The sequence below is a fragment of the Equus quagga genome, chromosome 5 (genome assembly GCF_021613505.1).
Source record: "Equus quagga isolate Etosha38 chromosome 5, UCLA_HA_Equagga_1.0, whole genome shotgun sequence".
Lineage (NCBI taxonomy): Eukaryota > Metazoa > Chordata > Mammalia > Perissodactyla > Equidae > Equus > Equus quagga.
This window is the reverse complement of record NC_060271.1, coordinates 79,501,185-79,522,790: the sequence shown is the minus strand read 5'-3', so window position 1 is coordinate 79,522,790 and position 21,606 is coordinate 79,501,185. Positions and strand designations below refer to the sequence as shown.

The window sequence follows — 21,606 nt, the reverse complement described above, 5'->3', positions numbered from 1 at the left end:
CCCCCCCCCCCCCCCCCCCCCCCCCCCCAGTACATAGTTGTATATCTTAGTTGCAGGTCCTTCTAGTTGTGGAATTCTTAAGGTGAGGAGTTGGCTGATGACAAGAGCTCAGGAAGCCACAGAGGAAAGGACTAGGGGAGTAAGAATCCAGGGTGCTGTGCAGGGGGCCAGTGGAGCTCAGGGGGCCAAGTCCACTGAAGGGCACCTGTCCTGCTCTCTTATCCCATACAGTCCAGCTCTGGCCCTCTGTAGCCCGTCTCTCCAGACATTGTACCTTCTTGCTCCTTCTATGTGGCATCTCTGACTCTATTATCCTCTTCTAAAACATTCCTTCCTCCTCTTCCCATTAATTGGACCCTTCTTTTTCCCTGAGGAAAGTGCTTCTCTTGAAACCAACTCAGAGGGAAGCCTCTATTTCCGCTCCAACTCTCTGGGGGTCTTGGGATGGGAAGAGCAGCCATCGTTTGGTTCCCTGCTGTAGCTGCCTGGTCATAGCAGCCCTTCCCAACTTCAGCGCTGCCTCCTCCTCCGAAGCCTGCTTCACTGCTTGCTTCCCCCTCTTCCAGTCTTCTGGGCTATTGCTGGTCCAGGAGGGTCCTTGCTCACAGATTCCCATCTTTGCCATTGTTCTGAGGTGTGACGTGTCCTCACTGATGAGCCATCAACATCTCTTCTTACTTCCTTTGAGATCTTGAGCTCACATGTCCCTCTCTCCACCAGTCTCTTTCTGCCTCGTTCCCTGCCCCACTCTCGCTGAATGACAGTTCTTCCTCCCTGAGATTACAACCCCCTGACCCCTCTCGGCTTCCCAGTCCATCAGCTCCTTCCTGCCACACTCTCCTCCTCCTCCAGCCTGGACACAACCCATGATCATAATCCTCACTATGTGCTTACTCGCCCCTGGGGCCTCCTGCCACACCTCGTGCCCCCCACCATACCCACCACATGCGGTCCACACCACTCCTTGGTCCATTTGGTGCCAGAAGTCACCTGGAGTTGCTGGTTGGATGAACATGGGTGCTGTCAACCTCTTCTTTTACTCGAGTGCAGTTTACTCCTTATCTATTCTCCGTGGTTGCAGTTTCCAAACTTTCCTAAGCTTCAACCTCAGTCTCCCTTAGAGAGGCAGAGATGCACACTGGTGGATGCTGGGAGCTCCTGAAGCCCCCTCGGTCCTCAGCTCATTTCCCATCTTCATTCATCTTCCCTCCCTTCCCATCCCCCATCTCCTATCCCCCTACTTCCTTTGCCATATTCTCTGCCATCTTGTTCAATCAGCTCTTCCTGGTCTCTTCTCTTGCCCCTCTCCTCTGGCTCCTGTCCTTTGATCTGTATCAGGCTTAAGATGTCCCTATCCTAAAACACCCTTGCCTCGACCCATTTCTCCCCACCCCTCCTCTCCAAGCTGCTTTCACCTTCCTTCCAGCTGTCCCGAGCTTCTTGAGAGAGTACACTGCGTTCCTTTTCTCCACTCCCTGACTAGCTGCTCGCTCCTTCTCCTCTTCAGGATGATCCCCACCTCCTCTCCTCCCTGAAACTACTTGCTTAAGGGTCACTCATTGCCAAGTCCCAGGAGCTCTTCTCTCATTCATCCACTCTGTTGCTCCACAGTTTGATTCCAGAGCCCATGTCTTATTTGGAACTCTCTCCTCCCTTAGCATTCTTGACTCTCCTGATTCTCTTCCTTTTTTTTTTTTTTAAAATGGATCCTTCAAATTCAGTGGCCTAATAAAATTTCCCCTGCCTGCCTCTTGGCTGTGTCCTTGACCCTCACTATGGAGGAGCCCATCTCTTTCCACCTGAGACTCCTAAATTGCTCATCTCCAGCCTGGATTTTCAGAGCTCTAGGCACTCAGTTTCAGTTGCTTGTAACAAAGCCACATTAAGATGTCTTGTAGGCCCCTCTAACTTAACATATGAACACCTAGTATCATTGGCTGCCCCCTGCTCACACTTGCTCCCCATCCTGCGTTAGGTGACATCTTAGGAAATGGCACTGTCATTCACTTAGTCCCCCAAGCTAGAAGCCCAACTTTCATCAGCCCTCAGTCCCACATCCCATCAGTCCACATGTGTGCAGTTGGCCAGTGTTGTTGGCATGACAACCTCAGTGCATGCTTTTCCTCATTCCCATCCCAAGATGAGAGTCCAAGGTCAGGTTCCCATCATATCTCACCTGGGCCTCTATGAGAATTAAGATAGAGGTTCAGCTGCTGTAACATAGCTACCCCCAAATAACAGTTGTTAAGAAAGATAGAAGTTTATTTTTCTCCCCCATAAATACCTGATTAGGTAGAATTGGCATAGTGCTTCCACAGTGATCAGAGACTTAGGCTCCTGGTCTTTGCTCCATCATCTTCATCATGTAGCTTCCATTTCACGGCTCAAGATGGTCGCTCCAGTTCCCATCATCATGTCTGTATTCCAGCCAGTGGAATGGAAGAACAGAACTTTGCTTAAAAGTCTGCTTTCCTTGCAAGATGGTGAGCTCCATGGTGGCAAGGCCTCTGTCTGTCCACCTTGTTCGCTGCTGCCTCCCTCGCCCTTCAGCACCATGTTGATACTTAGTAGTCGCTCAGTAAATCCTTATTGAGTGAATGAACAGATGTTATGAAGACAGAGTGGCCAGCCTGGAGCTTAGTCACTTCTACACTGTTTTCTAGTGGGTGGAGTAGGAAGGAGACTAAGGTTTGTGGAGAAGCCACTGTGTGCCACATGCATTTACATTGTTATTGAAGTCAATCCTCCCAACAGCCTGTGGGGTTGGTAGTATTGTCTCTGCTGTGCAGATGAGGGAGCAGAGTCTCAGGGTAAGGAATCTGCACGAGATCACATGCTAGTAAGTAGGAAGATGCAATGTGCCTTTCTTCAAGATGTGCCATTTCAGTGGTATTGGTTGAGGAAGGGAAAAGATTGTGCTTAAGAGCACTTTAAGTAACTGTTATTTGGTTTGCATTGTAGCTGGAGAGAAAGGACCCCTCTGAAGACAAGGAGGACATTGAAAGCAATCTGCTCAGGCCAACTGGCATGGCCCTTCGAGGAGCGCACTTCTGTCTGAAGGTCTTCAGGGCTGAGGACTTACCACAGAGTGAGTCTGGTGCCCTCTCTGGGCTGTGACTGTGTGGAGGGTCCTTGGGCCGTGTCAGCTCCCTGGGAGGAAGGAGATGGAGGAGCTGGTCCTCTGCTCCCTCCCTGCCTCCCCTGGGCCTGGCTTCCTCACCTCCAGGGTCTATTAGATCAGCTCTCAGCCCAACCCTCCCTCTGCTCTGCACTCTGGGGAAGCCTCACAGCCTTTCTAGGTTTCACAAGGGTCTAAAACTCTTCTTAACCACAGAAAAGCAATCAGAATGAATGAAAAGTAATATAAATTGCTGGTGGAGTTACAGAGATGCAAGACATCTTGAGAGTAATAGCTGCCCCTGGGCTCCATTTCAGCATCCTCCAGCCCTGGTCTGGCTGCTTAGCTGCTCCATGGACCCGTTTCCTTGGTTCTCACTGGGGAGTTGGCACCATTTGGACTCAGTTCTGTGCTTAGGGCTGAATCTCATTGATTTTCATTCCTTTCTTGAGGAAGCCCCAGCGTGCAAGCTTGCAGACTTTGGGCTGGGGAAGGAGTCGCTGAAATGTTGGAAAGGCTCAATGTCCACAGATGAAGAATGGGCATCCAGTTTGCTGGGACTGTCCTGGTTTTAGCACTGAAAGTCTCATGTCCCAGGAAACCCCTCAGTCCCTGGCAAACTGGGACAGTGGGTCACCCTAGCTGTGGCTATGTCCTGATCCTTCCAGGAAGGCCAGTGTGGCTGCTGCCTGGTTCTCACAGGGGCTAGCCCTGTCTGGGCCCCACCCTGTGTGCTCAGTAACTGCTGGGGGAATTACACTGAATATTCTGGAGCTGTGGGTGTCAATGCAGGCTGCACATTAGAACCACTTGGGAGCTTTAAAGAAGTACAGATGCCTGGACCCCACCTCCAGTGTGTCAGACTAACTCTGTTTGGGGTATGGCTCACACATGGGTAGTTTTTAAGGGCTCCTGGGTGGTTTGGTCATGCTGTGGCTGTGAGCCACTATTCTGGAGCATGCATTGGCATAAACAAGCCAGTCACTGTCCATAGCAAAGTTGGTGAGAACATTTGCTGCTTGGGTCCCTGTTTGCAAGTTTTGAATAAAGCTACTTGTTTGAGGATTTCAGCTGTGACTAATGACATCAATAAATGAAATGGGATCCTTCTGGACAAGTTTTATTGAACCAAAGTCATGGGGAAAGTCTTTCAATAAGTAATGGGTATTAAATGGGCATTAAAATACATGCTTGAAAATATTCTGCATTTATTTATTGAAAGTATGCAGAAATGAGGCTGGTGACCTCCCACAGCGGGCTGGGGAAATAGAAAGGTTGCTTTGCTCAAGGTGAAGGTGCTCATGTTTAATTCTCTGCAATGTTGTTTAAATATAAGTAAAACGAAATAGGTGGGTAAATAGAACATACATATTTGCTAATTGTTGTTATCGGTTGTATTCATGTAGATATCAGCTAGCATGTAATTTTTCACTGTCCCCCTCCTTTCAGTCTCTTCATAGACACATGTTCATTTATACATCATGTATATGTATACATTATACATATGCACATATCTATCTGTATATACATATGTAAATAATATGGCTCATTCAGTAAAATATTGCTTGGGAGCAGCATAGATTAAAAATTCTTTTTTTTTGAAAAACAGCACTGACTTATTGGTTATCCTTGACTTATTGACTTATCAGGTACATCTCTGTGCTAGTGGACATGAAGGAACAAGTCAAACAGGCACCAATGATGGGGATATTATTAAAACAACTTCCAGGCCTTTTCTAGATTGTTTACTGCCCTTATTGATGTAGATTTCTTTTTGTTTTTTTAAATAACCCTTTTTTTAAATGCTTTTTGGTGAGGAAGATTGGCCCTGAGCTAAGATCTGTTGCCAATCTCCCTCTTTTTGTTTTTTAACTCCTCAAAGCCCCAGCACGTAGTTGTATATCCTAGTTGTAAGTCATCCTAATTCTTCCATGTGGGATTGGCTGCCTCAGCATGACTTGATCAGCGGTGTGTAGGTCTGTGCCCAGGATCCGAACTGGCAAACCCCTGGCGCCCAAGCGGAGAACGCAAACTTAACCACTCAGCCACAGGGCTGGCCCTGATGTAGATTTCTAATCAATCAGTCCATCAATCCACTGGTGGACCTGTTTTGAAAGCCTTGAGAGCAGGGGACAGCAAGCATGCTGTTCGAGGCTGGGTAAGGAAGCATGTGGTGCCCTCAGGAGCTGCTGTTGTGAGACTACTCTCTCTCCTGGGAGTCCCTGGGCCGAGAGTCCACGGCATCTGTCCCAGGGCATCGGAAGAGTGTCGGGAGGGAGCCAGGAGGAAGGCCAGGGTCTTGGAGGTGGGAGAGCAGGTGGGCGGTGACCAGCATGTCCTTCTCCCCAGTGGATGATGCCGTGATGGACAGCGTGAAGCAGATCTTCGGCTTTGACAGTAACAAGAAGAACCTGGTGGATCCCTTCATCGAGGTCAGCTTTGCGGGGAAAATGGTAAGGAGCAAGGAAACAGGAGGATTCCTGTGGGAGGGCGACCGCTGGGCATTGCTGTGGACGGGCGCTGGGCGGTGTGCAGGACAGAGTAAGGCGCAGACATGCTGCCCTCAGTGACCCCATCAGCTGCATGTGTGCACGGAGTGGGGCTGATCGTGGGACATGGGATGAGACACTCCCACGGGCCCACCTCTCTGGGGCTGCCATGCACACGCATGTGGACAGGTCTGCCTGGGGTGTGTGAGACAGACACACGGGTGTGGATGGCATGGAGGGGACAGGCAGATGGTGGATAGACAGAGGAATGTTTGAGGGACAATGAAGCAAGAGCACGAAAATCAGATGTGAAGGCATAAAGATAGGGAAACTTAAAAAGATAAGTAATAAAAACATAATGATTATTTGAAAAAGTTGTGGCAGGAGTTGGGTAGAGAAAGGCCACTCCAGAGGGGGTCCTAGGGTCACTCAGACCTCTTTTCCTTGTAGCCCACCTTTATGCCCAGAGGCAGGGCTGCGGCCCCAGTCCCTGTTGATTTCTGCCCAGCCCCTTCCTCCATCCCACCCCATACAGGGTGGCCCTCCCCAGCGTTTGTCTGCCCATCTTACAGGCTCTCCCTGGTAGCATCAGCCACTCCTAGGCTTCAGCTGTCACCTCTCTGCAGAGGACTCCCACAGCTCTATTTAACACTGACCCTCCCTTCAAACCCAGACCTCCCCACACCTCAATCTACCCGCTGCCCCTCTGGCCCTTTAAAGGAGTCATCTTCTACCCCCAACTGCCCCACTTCCAGAAGCCTCCATCCTAACCAGGTACCACCATCAAAGTCAGAAAATTTGGGCCTGCCTTGATTCTTCCCTCTTTTTTAAACCCCTTACATCAAACACGCCACCCCGAGCTCTTGACTTCAAATATGTCCCGAGACCCATCCCTTCTCTCTGCTCCCACAGTCACTGTCATCTCTTCCCAGGACCACACGGGCAGCCTTGGGTCCGTTCTCCTGTCCGGGCTCGCTCCATAGAAAGCCACCAGAATAATTAGTCTAAAATACAGCCCTGTCTGTGCAATGAAGTTCAAACCGCATAACCTGGCTGACCAGGTCCCCCCAGCCGAATTTTCTCCGCCTCATCTCCATGGCCCGTATTAGCCTGTACAGTCCTTGCGTGAATGAGAACGGGGCGCCCCCAGCGGGCGGACGCAGCTCTGCAGCCGGGCTTGGAGAGCAGGGCGGGCGGGGCTCAGCCCCAAGTGCTCCCTCTCGGCTCCCCGACGTGTGTACAGATTGCACAGCTCCGGCCGAGCCGTGTGTCCCCTCTCGTCTGCCCCGCCTCTCGTTTCCGTGCGTGGTCACACCTCCAGCCTTTGCCAACGCCTGTGCTCTCCGCGCCCTTCCTGGCCGCTTTTTCCCTAAGTGTGTTGCATCTTTCAGTGTCCAGCTTCCGTATCCTCCCCAGGCCTGATGGACTACCTTAGTCCTCAGGGCTTCACGGCGCCTTAGGCACGGCTCCTTTTTAGCCCATTTTCCATTCTCTTTCAGTATTCGCTAGCATCTGTTTCTCCAACTTGCGGGCAAGAATCCAGTCTTATTGACTGCATAACCTCAGAGCAGAGACTGTGGTGGAAAGGGCTGGAAATGTGGAAAAATGACATGTCAGGTGGGCGCAGACTCTGCCCTGGCTCCCGGAGCCCCTGCAGAGGAGCCTCTGAGCTTTGCGCAGACTTCAGGAACTTGGCCGGGTGGGGTCAGCGCCCTCCGCGCTCCCGCCAACCTGGCGCGGAGTTCCACCTGCGGCAGCACCAGGGCTGGGCGGTTAACGGGGAAATAGGAACTGGGCAGGGGAGAAGGGCTGAGAATGTGAGCTGGTGGACGGAGGGTGGCGCAGAGGCGGGGAAGGGGGAAGACAACCGAAAGGCGGAGATGGAGGAGGTGTGGGTTCCCATTCACACAGAGCTTTGTAGTTTTCCTTTCACTTAATCTCTTCTTAGATTCATTTGGAAAAGAAGCAGGCCAGCCTGCCCATCCCACCAACAAAGGGACCCCTGAGGTGGGGGTTGGGGGGGGGAATAGGGGGTGTCCTTCTACCTGATGCGCGGACCTCCTTTTTCCTTCTCTTTCATGTTTCTTTTCTTTCTTCTTTTATTATTATTATTTTTTTTTGAGGAAGATCAGCCCTGAGCTAACATCCGCTGTCAATCCTCCTCTTTTTGCTGAAGAAGACTGGCCCTGAGCTAACATCCGTGCCCATCTTCCTCTATTTTATATGTGGGACACCTACCACAGCATGGCTTGCCAAGCAGTGCCATGTCCACACCTGGGATCCGAATCAGTGAACCCCGGGCCGCTGAAGCCGAACGTGCGCACTTAACCACTGTGCCACGAGGCGGGCCCCTCTTCTTTTATTATTGATGCACATATTTAGTAAGAACTTTTGAAAAATGCACAAAAAAGTAAATAAAATGACCCGTAACACATTATACAAAGTTCATGTTTTGTGCCTCTTTCTAGTTTTTTCCTATGTATAGATAAGAGACATTTTCCCCCAACTCTTTATTTTGAATGTGTTAAAACATAAGGAAGAGTTAGAAGAAGAGTTCCGTGAACATCCACCTGCTGGTACGGCCTCTACTGCCATTACATCATCGCTCACGTTTTGCTGCATTTGTCTTCTCTTTCTCTCCATAGATACTTTTTTTTTCTGGCTGAATCATTTGAAACCTAGTTGCAGACTTTGCCCCTACAGACTTCAGCAGGCATCTCTTGAGAAAAAGAAGGTTCTTTGTAACCACAATAACATTATCACGCCTAGGGAATTCACAATTATTCCCTAATATTGTCAGATACTGGCTCATATCAGTTTTCTGATTATCCCAAAAATTTCTTTTAGAGCTGGTTTAGTTTTGCTGTGATTTACTAAGACCCGACTGGAATTCATGGTCTGCATTTGGTTCTTAGGCTTCTGTAGTCTCTACTGTAAGTCTTTCGCCCCCCGCACCCCTACTCCATCCCTGTTTTTCTTACCCCATGACTGGATTTTTGAAGATCCCAGGCCATTTGTCCATGTTCTAGATTTGTCCAGTTGTTTCTTTCTGGTGTTGTTTAACTTGTTCCTCTGGCCCCTGTGTTTGCTGTAAACTGGAAATTAGATCTTGAGACCAGATTGGGTTCATATATAAGTATTTTGGCAAGTACGCGTTATAGACGATGTTCCGTACATCACATTGCATCACAACAGGGAGCAATGATGTCAGACTTTCCTGTCATCAGTGAGCATTGTCTGATCATTTGGTTACAATAGTGTCTCCAGATCTCTCTTTTGTCAGAGTACACGCTCTCCTTTGTAATTTGCAAGTAATCTGTGGGCAATATCTTGGCACTAAGGTATCCTGTTTCCCAGCAACCTCTTGCCTAATGGTCTACGCAGCTATTAACCTCCTTGCCTGAACAAGTCATTTACTTGAGGTTGCAAAGTGGTGATTTTTTCATGATCATTCCTTGTCTCTTTAAAGCTTGGCACCTGAGCTAACAACTGTTGCCACTCTCCATTTTTTGTTTTTTTTCTTCTCCCCAAATTCCCCCAGTACATAGTTGTATGTTCTAGTTGTGAGTGCCTCTGGTTGTGCTATGTGGGACGCCGCCTCAGCGTGGCCTGATGAGTGATGCCATGTCTGCACCTGGGATCCAAACCAGTGAAACCCCAGGCCCCCGAAGTGGAGTGTGTGAACTTTACTTGGCCTGGGGCCGGCTCCTCCTTCTCTCTTTATTAGCTGGCATTTTTCTGTAAAGAAGAGCTTTCCTCCCACTGTCCTTTGGAGTATTACTATGGACCTCATTACTTTTTACTAATTCAGTGTGTTAAAATCAGTCATTGTGTTGGATGTATGAATTATCCTAAAGTTGGCCATTGGGAGTCCCTTCAAGCTGGCTCCTCCATCCTGAGCCTAACTCAGGGTCTCAAGGAAAATGTGTGTGGGAGAGGTACCTCAGATTTTTTTTTTTATTAAGGTTATGATAGTTAACAACCTTGTGAAATTATAGTTGTACATCATTATTAGTCATATTGTAGGTACACCACTTCACCCCTAGTGCCCTCCCCCCACCCCCCTTTCCCCTGGTAACCACCGATCAGTTCTCTTTGTCCATATGTTAACTACCACCTATGAGTGGAGTCATACAGAGTTCGTCTTTCTCTGTCTGGCTTGTTTCACTCAACATAATACCCTCAAGGTCTATCCATGTTGTTGTGAATGGGACAACTTTGTCCTTTTTTATGGCTGAGTAGTATTCCATTATATATATATATATACACACACACATATACCACATCTTCTTTATCCAATCATCAGTTGCTGGGCACTTTAGGTTGGTTCCATGACTTGGCTATTGTAAATAATGCTGCCATGAACATAGGGGTGCATGGGACTTTTGGAATTGCTGATTTCAGGTTGTTAGGATATATACCCAGTAGTGGGATGGCTGGGTCATAAGGTATTTCTATTCTTAACTTCTTGAGGAATCTCCATACTGTTTTCCATAGTGGCTGCACCAGTTTGCATTCCCACCAACAGTGTACGAGGGTTCCTTTTTCTCCACAGCCTCTCCAACATTTGTCACTCTTGGTTTTGGATATTTTTGCCATTCTAACAGGTGTAAGGTGATATCTTAGTGTAGTTTTGATTTGCATTTCCCTGATGATTAGTGATGATGAGCATCTTTTCATGTGTCTATTGGCCATCCGTATATCTTCTTTGGAGAAATGTCTGTTCGTGTCTCCTGCCCATTTTCTAATTGGGTTGTTTGATTTTTTATTGTTGAGTTGTGTGAGTTCTTTGCATATTCTGGAGATTAACCCTTTGTCAGATAAATAACTTGTAAATATTTTTTCCCAATTAGTGGGCTGTTTTTTTGTTTCAACCCTGTTTTCCCTTGCCTTGAAGAAGCTCTTTAGTCTGATGAAGTCGCATTTGTTTATTCTTTCTATTGTTTCCCTCATGTGAGGGGTTATGGTGTCCGAAAAGATTGTTTTGAAGCTGATGTCAAAGAGTGTACTGCCGATATTCTCTTCTAGAAGACTTATTGTTTCAGGCCTAATCTTTAGGTCTTTGATCCATTTTGAGTTTATTTTAGTAAATGGTGAAAAAGAGTGATTGATTTTCATTCTTTTACATGTGGCTGTCCAGTTTTCTGAGCACCATTTGTTGAAGAGACTTTCCTTCCTCCATTGTAGGCCCTCAGCTCCTTTGTCAAAGATTAGCTGTCCATAGATGTGTGGTTTTATTGGTACCTCAGATTTTAAACTCTTCCAAGTGGAGGTGTACATGCTCACTGTGGGTCCTCACCCAAGTGAGGTATTGGTTTGGGTTTGGGATCAGGGTCTGATGCCCTGTATCTGGCCTCAGGATGAATGAAGGCAGGAAGGGAGCGGGAGGGTTGGCTGGACACTCTTGCGGGACACTTACACCAAGGACTGGGATCAATTTTCCCAGTTTGACAGATGGGGAAAGTCATGTCCTGAGATTGTTTTTATTCCACATTCCCAACATGGTAGGTGCTTTGATGGTGGCTGGAGCCAGGAGTGACCTGCCTTCAAATTCGGCGGCTTTCCTTGGAGCTAAGTCTCAGAGTTCTGGGGCTCCTGGCTGCTCCTGGGTCCTTGCCAGCACCTTGATCTCCCTAGGTGTTCTGTTCTGAGATGCCCTTGGCTGGCCCTGGGGGGTTTTCCCAGGAAAGTGTAAATGTCTTCAGGGGGAGATGGAGGTAGGGGACCTGGCCAGCCAAAGGACTATATAAAGCTGATGGGGGGCTGGGCTCCTGCAAGATGCTGCACCCTCCATTTTCCCTCTAGAAGGAAGGGGCTTATTATGAAGGAGGCAGTTGAGACCCTCCCTCTTGAAAGCTTCAGCCTGATCAGCCTCCTCTGGTGGTCCCCAGGCCTGTTTGTCCTCCTCTCTCTCCTCCAGCCACCTCATCATGGCCTCACCTCACTCTCTCTGCTATCCTCACTGCCTGTCTCCTTCTGCCTGCCCCTCTCTCTCAGTGTGCTGGTGTGTCACTTTTTCTCGTTACATCCTAGACTGAAGAGCCCTGAGGTTTTGTCCTGTGTGTGATCACCCACCGCAGCCTGGCCCTCTTTGCATTTCCTCTTATGGACGCTTGGTGGCACTGTGATGTAAGACGTGAACTATGCCTGATTTGGCTAAGCTACTAAGGGGTTAGGAGGGGGTGGGTGTGTGTGCACTTCTTGGTGATATAGGAGAAGGAAAGGGGAAGTACTCAGAGGACAGGGTCGGGGATTGTAAAACAACTTTTTCCCCTGAATGTAAGAATAAAACCTATTAATTGTTAAAAAAAAAAAGAGAAAAAAATCAGAAAAAACCGAGGAAAATTAACCATGTTTCTGAACCTCACAGTACCCTGGAGATAACTACTGTTAACATTTGTGCGTATTTCCTTCTAGTATGTTTCACTCTCTATTGCTCTCACTCCCAATCCTTCCTCCTCCCCCACTGGAAAAAAATTGGATTCAGGTTACAGTTGATCTTTATTACTTACGGATTCCCTGTTTGCAAATTCACCTACTTGCTAAAATGTATTTGTAACCCCAGAATCAACACTTGTGGCTCTTTTGTGATCATTTGTGCATGTGTGTAGAAAGGTAAAAAATTTGAGTTGGCTGATGTGCTCGTTGCCAGCTGAGTTGCAACAACATGACATTCCACCTTTTTGTTTCAGCTCTCGTCCTGTAAACGTGTCTTTTTCTTGGTCTACTTAGTGTTGCCCTTTTTGCATTTTTGTGCTTTTCATTGGTAATCTTGCTGTTTAAAATGACCCCCAAGTGTAGGTGCTGTCTAGGGTTCTTACGTGCAAAAAGGCTGTGATGTGCCTTACCGAGAAAATCTATGTTAGATAAACTTTGTTCAGGCAAGAGTTATAGTGCCATGAGTTCAAGGTTAATGAATCAACAGAATATAATAAACAAGGTGTCTTTAAAACAGAAACACATAATACAAAGTTATGTGCTGATTAGTTGACGAAAATGTTGTATCAGAGGTTGGCAGGAAGCTAACCTGCATTTACCCTGGGAGCGATGGTTCCGGGCTCACTAATTCAGGGTTCTTCATGATGTATAGAACGTGTACTGCCACCAATAATGAGGATCAACCGTATCTATGCAGTTTGGCAAACTGCTTTTATTGTCTAATATTTCCTTAGGTTATTAAATAGCCTCTGAAATCAATTTTTTGATGACTGCATAATACTCCATTAGATGAATATAACATAACTTTTAACCTATTTTTGGATAATTTTTGTTGTAATTTTCTTCTTTTATGAAAAACTCTGTGACAAATCAGTGTACAGGAATCTTTGTCCATCTTCTGATTGCTTTTCCACAGGGAAGTTTCTAGAACTGGGGAGAGGTCACACATTTTTAAGTATTTGATACCGATGGCCACAAATAGCTCTCCAGAAAGGTTGTGCTATTTGCTCTCCATCAGGAAATGAAGAGAGGTTGAAAAAGAAAAAGGGCTCAGAGAAGAGAAGAGGAGGAAGCTTGGTGCTGCCTTGGCTGAGTGTGTGGGGAGTGGAACAGCATGTGGGGAGTGGAACAGCGTGTGGGAAGGCCGTTGGGCACTTCTAGGGTCAGAGGCAGTGCTGGCCTGGGGTGTGGCAGGGGGACCTGCTGTGTTCAGGCACCCAGACCCACATCCCAGTCAGTGGCTCTTTAGAGGGAGCCCCCGAGGGCAGCCAGGCGGGAGGGCTTTCTGTGGAGGAGCCCTGGGACTCCCCGGGGCCAGGGCGGAAGCAGGCCCTGTGTGCATGGCTCCTGGGAGCGTGGGGACGGCTGTGCCTTCTTGTTCCAGGGAAGAGTTCTTGCTTTTTTTTTTTTAATTTTAAAATTTTGTTCAGCTAATTTTTGAACTAGGTAAAAATTTATTATTTACTCTATGTACATCTATTTATCATCTATCATGGGAACTCTCCCTCTCGCTCTGCACCCACCCAACAGTTCATCCACTCATTTCCTCCCTCGCAAAGGAATCTGGTGCAGTTTCTCTCGGTTGGACCATTCTGGTTTCTTTAGGCACGTACAAGCAGATCTGACTATATGTTTTTTACTTTTTACCCTTTGAACACAAATGGTTGCACTTTATACTCACTGCTCTGCACTTTGCTTTTTAATTTTTCTTTTCCCCCAGTTTTATTGAGCTGTTGACCTACAGCATTGTATACGTTTAAGGTGTTCAGCATAATGACTTGGCTTATGTATATTGTGAAACGATTACCACATTAAGTTTAGTTAACATCCATCATCTCATCTAGATACAAAAAGAAACAAGAAAAAAATGTGTTTTTCCTTGTGATGAGAACTCTTAGGATCATAACACCTTTCAAATATACCCCACAGCAGTGTTAACTATGGTCGTCATGCTGTACATTCCATCCCCAGTACTTGGCTTTTTTTTATTAATAATGTAACTTGGAGATTGTTTTGTGTCATGGAGCAGGCCCCCTTCCTTTAAGAGCTGCGTCGTACTCAGTTGTGTGGGTGGACTATAATTTATTTAACCCGCACTCTACTGGCGGACACAGGGGTTGTTCCAGATCCTCGCTCTTTCAAGCCGCATTGCTATGAATCACCTCATCCATGTGTCATTCTGCGCATGTGCAAGTGTTTCTGTAGGATAGGTGTCTAGAGGCAGCAGCAATAGGTCCGAGGGAACTTGCGTTGGTAGTTTTGATAGACAGTGGCCCATTGCCCTCCAGAGGGCTCCAGTTATTTTGTTCTCCCAACAGCAAAATGAGCATGTGGTTTCCCCATAGCCTTGCCAACAGAAGGCTGTCAGATGTCAGAGAGTTTTACAGATCTGATGGGTGAGAGATGGTATCTCAGTTTTATTTGTGTTTCTTTCATTATGAGACAGGTTGAGCCTCTTTTTACGTGCTTTACAACCCTTGGTATATGCACTCCTGAGAACTGCCTGTTCCACTCTGCCCATTGTTCCATGGAATTGCCAGTCTCTTCCTTCCTTGCTCCTTTCTTTGAGAGCAGGACGGCCAAATCCTGGCACCCATCGCTGCCCCCAGCCCTCTTTTCACAGGGAGGAGGGGGAGGTGGGGCTGGGGGCTGGCACTGGGTGGACCAGGGATAGAGACAAAGTCCTGGGCCCCAGGGAGGCCACACCCTCATTTGGTGGAGGAACCGAAGCCCCTGATCTATGTCAGATGCTCATGAAATGAGATAATGCACATAAAATGTTTGGAACAACGAAGGGCCCATAGTAAATGCTCTGAAAAAGGCTGCTCATTATTTTTATGTGTAAGCCACACAAACCTACCAGAATCTATGTGTCTGCAATGGAGTCTTTAGCTGCTGTCCCCGTGTGGTACAGGATGCCCTGGGTAGGCTAAGGGGCCTGGCACCTCCTGGGGACTCCAAGGGCAGAGCAGAGTACATGAGCCGCTGGCTTGGATCTGGTTTCCACCTCTGCTAGGTTTCTCGTTTGTGGAAAACCCGGTCTTAAGAGCAGGGCTGACGTGAGGTAAAATGTGGCTTATGGGGTTTGCATCTTCACTGAATTTCCTCTCACTCTCAGATGCTGGGGCACGACCCCCAGCCCTGGCCCTCCAGCTCCCTCTTCCCTTCTCCTCTCCTATCTCTAATCTCCTAGGGGTCACAGTCTTCCAAAGGTGCCAGTGATCTGGGCTGGTGGGCAGAGAGGAGAGCCTCAGGCTGTCGGGGTCCTGGGAAAGCCAGTCTGGACTCAGCCCCACATTCAGTATCATGGCCATAATGGGAGGTAGAGGAGGGGGAGTTCTAGACAGAGGTAGGAGCTAAGGGAAGATGGGCTGTGGCATTCAGGCAGTCTGTCCCTCCCTCTACCATGCCCATCCTTAGCTCTGCGTCTGACCTATCACTTGTCTCTGTGAAGATCCTGTGTCTGAGCCCACAAGCCCAAAGGCCCCCAGGGTCTTCTGCCCAGCCCAAACGGTGGCTAGCACACCAGAGAATGGCTGCCAACTGGTGTGAGAGTCCCTGAGGGAGCCCAGAGTCCCAGGGGAGCTCCATCCGCCTGTCCTCTGTGTCTTCTAGCTCTGCAGCAAGATCCTGGAGAAGACGGCCAACCCTCAGTGGAACCAGAGCATCACGCTGCCTGTCATGGTGAGCCTCGCCCCCCGCAGGCCCACTCAGGAGACCCAGGGCTCCAGCCTCCCCAGCATCCCGCCTGCATCCTGGACTTCTGCTTCTTCAAAAGGAGCCCACCCCAACATGTCTCTCTTCCCTCCATAGTTTCCCTCCATGTCTGAAAAAATGAGGATTCGTGTCATAGACTGGTGAGTCCTGAGTGTCGGAGTCTTTAGAGGTGGCTGTCCTCAGAGGTCACTGGGTCCTTCCGTCTCCTTCTGTTCAGTCTGCATGCAGTGGGAGAGTCTGTTTCAGGCGAGGGAGTCTCCTCTGGGGGAAGCCAGAGAGGGAGAAGGCGAGAGCCATTCTCCGGAAGCTTCCTCATAGCACATCTCCGAGGTAGATAAAGTGGGGCTGGAAGAGCTCCAAAAGCCCCCAGATTGCCTAGGGCAGGAGGTACCAGGAAGGCTGGCTGGAGGAGATGGGGTTTTTGATGAGTCTGGGGTGAGGGCATTCCATTGAGGAGAGGATCATTAGCAAAGGCGAGGAGGCTGGAAAGAGCCGAGCTTCTGGGAGGGTGGGCCATGATGCCCCATGGGTTGGTGGGCTGGCCTGGAAGGGTCCCCAGGCTGGGGAGGTGGGCCATGTTGCCCAAGCAGGGGTTGCCACTGCAGGCTTGCAACAGGTGAGGGCAGTAGCCACATGGACATCTGAGAAAAATAATAGTGTCTAACACTTGTTGAGCCCCTACTGTGCGCCAGACCCTGTGCCCAGCAAGCACTTTCCGTGTGTGATCTCACCTGACCCTCAGCTCAGCTCCCAGCACAGTCCCGCTTTACAGAGGAGGGAGTAGGTTTGCAAAGGGTGAGCGACCTGCTGGAGGGGACAGCTGGGAAGTGGCCGAGGCCACACTCGACCCCAAACCTGCTGCTCCCACAGCCCATGTTCTTAACCACTGGGCAGTGCTGCCTCCTGCTATGTTGTGGGTCTCTCTCACACCTGAGGGGCTGTTAGGGGTCCACACACAGATTCTCCAGGACCTTCCATACTCCGGGCTTTCCAGAAGGAGAGAGCTGTCCTTTCTCTGCCCCCAAAAGTCTTGGCCGTGTGGTTCCCAGCGTGTTGTCCTTTGGTCTCAGGCCCATGACACCCCCAGCCAGGAGGATAATGAGAGACCAGGGAAAACCCCCAGGCCACAGAGCCATTAAAGTGTGCGCCAGTTCCCCAGGCCTAAAGAAAACAGCTTTGGAGAATTAGAGGAGAGGAAGGGAGCAAGGAGGGCCAGGAAGGCGAGGCCTCCGGGGCCGACCGCTGGTATGTTCCGTGGGGAAGCGGTTTGGGGGAGGGACGTGTTTTACATCACAGACGGTCTCTTCCCCTCAGCTCGTGGTGTGTGTGCGCACGTGTGTGCCTTGTGTTGACTGCGGGTGGTTGGCTGTGCGTGTCTATGTGCGTCTGTGCGTGTGCGTGTGTGCACACGGGTGCGGTTGTCCTGTCCCATGTGGTGTGGACAGGCCTTGCCCGAGTCCGTGTGAGCTGTGTCAAAGGCATCGGCATACTGTACAATCCAAACACATTACGGAATCTGGTGGTTGCATCTCTGGTTTGGGTTGAAGTGGCATTTTTATTGTGAGTCTATTTTCAGACTTGCTGTATTTTCCAAAAGCAACCCCAAGCCCCAGAACCCAGCTCTTGGCCAGAAAGCATTCTGCTGCTGCAAGTTCCTATCCAGAAAAGAGCTTTCTTCCCAGAAAACTCAGATAAACTTTCCTTATTACCTGAATCCTGGAAATATGATAGAGTCCATATGGACTCTGCTCCGTAACTTAATCTTCCGTTCCATTCTTAAGAAATTTCTTTTTCATTACAAAACAAAACCCCAAAATCTAGCCTCTAAAAACAAACCCTCTCTCCTTCCATTCTCTTTCCTTCCTTGCTGGATTCAGGTAACACCAGAGGTCAGGAATCCCATTCCTTTCCCAGTGCAGGGCTTGGTTGGGAAGACACTTTAAAGATGCTACCAGCTGTTAGTTATCTGGTGTTGATAATCTCATTGTAACATGTTCAAGGAAATTTTTACTTTCTGGTTCTTATTAACATCATTCACCAGGAAAAATGATAAAGATCCATGCTGACAATTCACTGTTCCCAATGTAGCCCCACCAGATGGAAAACTCGAAAATGGAAGCTTAATTACCTTCTTGGGAAATACAGAGAGGAAGGAAGGCAGCCGCTGAGATAGGGTACTTCATGGGTGTAGGATTTAAAAGAATAAGGAAATCATCGTGCCCAGGTGTGTCTTTCACAGCGGGCTCTGGTGTATCATCCCAGCTCTCCCTGGGTCTGGGGGTTTGGCTGCCTGAGCAGCCTCCTGCTCCCCACCCTGCTTCCTCCCTCTCATCCTGCAGCTGTCCTCGCAGACATGCAGCCTGGCAGCCCAGTGTTGGCTGGTTGATGGGATGCTGATGGTTGATAAGATGGACTAGTCTCCTCTTTGGAGGAGTCTTGAGTGACACTTTCTTTCCAGTTTCTTCTTCCCTAGGATTACCAGGCCTCCGTAATATTCCCAGTGTGAAAACTGGGACCCCTAATGATGTATAACCAAGGCCTTTCTCTTCCTGGGTGGGCTGTGGCCTGCCATCTCCCTCCCCTGTTCAAGCCCTCTCTGCCCCCTCGCTCTAGGGACCGCCTCACCCACAATGACATCGTGGCCACCACCTACCTGAATATGTCGAAAATCTCTGCCCCTGGAGGAGAAATAGCAGGTAAGTTCCCCTGTGGGGAACCTCTGTTCTGCCCTCTGGTCCCCCATGCTTCCCGCTGTCCCACCCCTGCCCGTCTTATACCTCTACTTTTCAGAGTTTGCAGAATAGGGAAGATTATAAGGTCTTTGCTGCCCAGTTCCCAGGGAGAAGGGCTCTGGCCAACGAGAGAGGTGGGCTTGTGGACATTTAGGATTCTCCACAGCTTGGATGGTGGGATCCACCACCGAATGGTAGAGAGGGGGTAATTCACTCCTGCAGAGGATGGTGACGGCTGCGGCCACGCCCTCTACCGGCTTCTATGCTCTAGCAGTTTCTACTTTGAGATAGCTTTCCTTGGTCTGTTGAAAAATAGCCCATGATCATTTTGTAAAATTTTAGAGAGTTAATCTAAAAGAAGAATATAAAATTTATCCATGAAATTACCCATAAACCTACCCTTCCCAGACAAGAACTAACTATTAACATTCTGGAACCTTTCTGTATGTATGTATATATACGCATACACATGAAAAACATTGTTTTGAAACAATTTTCAATTGTTTTGAAAACTGCTTCTTGTCACTTGGCAATACAACATATAATCACGTTATTAAATATTCTTCTGCAGTATAATTTTAAATGAATACCCATATTCCATTGTGTGAATGTACCATAATCCACATTAACTAATGTTGAATATTTAAGTGTTTTCTAATTTTTCCACATTGTAAACAGCTAACTTTATATGGACTATTTTTGTAGCTGAATCTTTATGCAATTCATGATTTTCCTTTCGGATGAATATCTCCAAGTGGAATTGCTGTGTCAAAGGATTTGAACGTTTTAAAGCTTTTGGGATATATCAAAATTGTTCTTCAAAAAGATTGACTAATTTACACTCTAATCACTCACATAAGCTTCTTTCCTGCATCCTCACCAACACAGGGTAAAATAATGATATTAAAAAAGAACTTTGTTAATTTGATGGGTGAATTTCATTGTTTCCTTAATTTTCATTTCATTGATAGCTGATGAAGTTAACCAATGTGAATTTTAAAATATTTTAATAATTATTGTATATTTACAAATTATATATATATATATATATATATATACTTTATATTTACTCTGTTCTAAACTGCCTGTTCATATTCTTGTCCACATTTATGATGGTATGTTTGTCTTTTTCTCTGTGTTTTGTAAGAATTCTGTATGTTTATGGATGTTAACTTTCCCTCTGTCATATGTGTGGTAAATAATTTTTGTCAGTCTAATCATTTAATAGTTTTTGATGAAGAGAAATTTAAAATTTTTATGTAGCCAAACCTGTTAATCTTTTCCTTAGTGAATAAGGCAAGGATCTAACATTACTTTTTTCAAAATTGTTCTTTAGTGATACCAACACCATATGTTGAATATTCTTTTGCCTATATTTTGGAATGCCACCTTTATCCCCTACTAAATTCCTAAATGTGTTCTTGGGCTAGTTTCTTGATTTCCTATTAGCTTTAATTGGTATGTCTGCTTATTATTTCTGAGGTTTTGGTATCTGGGTTATGCTGGCTCTGTAAAATTAATTGGAAAGACTTAAAGACTTTCCTAACATCTGGAGAAGTTTATATAACATAAGAATATAGTCTTTTGAGGGTTTGAAAGAATTCACCCATAAAACCATATGGGCTGGGTGCCCTTTTTGAGTGGGTGTTGTACTAACTCTTTAAAATCTTTTCAGTTTCTCCTGTGATCATTGTTATTTTTAGTTTGTTACTTTTACTATAGTCAATTTTGATAATTTATATTTTTCTAGAAAAGCATTCATTATATTGAGGTCTTCTAATTTATTTACATAGCGTTGTACATAGCAATCTTTTAAATTTAAATAATTCTATCTATCTATAGTGTTTTTCCCTTTCTTATTTCTAATCATATGTGCTTGAGTTTTCTTGCTTCTACTCTGATTAGCCTTGTTAGATAATTTTTTTTCTTTTTTCTTCCTTTATTAGACTTTTCAGAGAATCAGCTTTTGGATTTATTTATCAATTCTAACATTTTCTTTTTTCCCTAATTTTTTATTCTCTCATCCTTTTACTCTTTTTTAAAACTCTCTTTAGACTTATTTTGTAATTTCCTTTTTTAACTTTCTAATTAACTTCTGGTTTTTATTTTCAAAATTTCTAATTTAAATCCTGAAAGTATGGTTTCTGCCCTGTATGCCATGCTTTTGGCCTTCAACAAACCCCAAGCTTATATTTAACTCTTTTTTAAATTTTTTACATTTAAATTCTTAGTCTATTTTGAATTTATTTTGGTGTTCTTTCTGACAGCAGTCTGATTTGATTCCTTTGTTGGGAGTCTATTTTTTTCTGACTAGATGCTGCTTGTAGGAATGTATCTTTTTTCTCGTCGTTTAAAAAATTACTTTGATCTCTCTAGTGCAGGAATCTTTTCACTGAACTTTGTCTGAGACATGGCGAATTTTTCAACCCGATCAGAGGAGTAATTTCTTTTATTCTAACGTGGTAACATGGACAGCTGAAGGCAGGATGGGGCAGGGGTCAGAGCTGAAGCTCTGGGTTCCAATTCTGCTTTTTGGTGGCTAGTGAATTGCTCCAGTCCTGACCTTGTAAGGTTGTTGTAAGGACTCAGTGAGATTATAAATGTAAAGTTCTTAGAGTGTCTGGTACACAATAAACCCAAAAGTAACGTTTGCTGTTTGGTATCATTATTATTGGCTTACTGCATCACCAACCTGATTTTCTTTTCCCTGCACCAATGCTGCTTTTTGCTGTTTCTCATGTGGTTTAAAATTGGCTACTGCATTTTCAGTTTCTTGCCATGCCTTCTTTTCCCTCTGTCACTCCTTTTATATTTTCCTTTTCCTCTTTGTCTGTTCTCTCCCAGAAGTTTTGCTTTGTTCCATAAAAGCTATGTCTTCCTGCTCTCTATTGAGGATTCCAAATCATTTCCTAAGAATTTCAGGTGACTGTTTCACTAGCCTGGTTGGCACTCTGTTCTTCCTCCTGCCTCCTTTATTCACCCTCTAACAAGACTTGTTCAGTGATGGTGTCTTTCTACAGGCAGTGTGCATGGGTCTCTGTCTATCCATCTTCTCAGATCTTTACCTGGAGGTCAGGTTAAGGAGTCCAGTTTCTGGAAGACTCCACCTGCT

The 21,606-nt window shown here is 46.7% G+C and overlaps 1 protein-coding gene across 21 annotated transcripts in view; it reads left to right on the top strand.

Moving 5' to 3' along the window:
• Positions 1-21,606, top strand: part of DYSF (dysferlin) — a 209,954-nt gene that overhangs the window by 60,699 nt on the left and 127,649 nt on the right. For all 21 annotated transcript variants that reach the window (XM_046661644.1, XM_046661642.1, XM_046661643.1 and 18 more), the window contains 5 exons: positions 2,962-3,088; positions 5,468-5,571; positions 15,661-15,729; positions 15,859-15,902; positions 18,376-18,458. In XM_046661644.1, the coding sequence (XP_046517600.1) occupies positions 2,962-3,088; positions 5,468-5,571; positions 15,661-15,729; positions 15,859-15,902; positions 18,376-18,458 (427 nt within the window). The remainder of the gene's footprint in view (positions 1-2,961; positions 3,089-5,467; positions 5,572-15,660; positions 15,730-15,858; positions 15,903-18,375; positions 18,459-21,606) is intronic.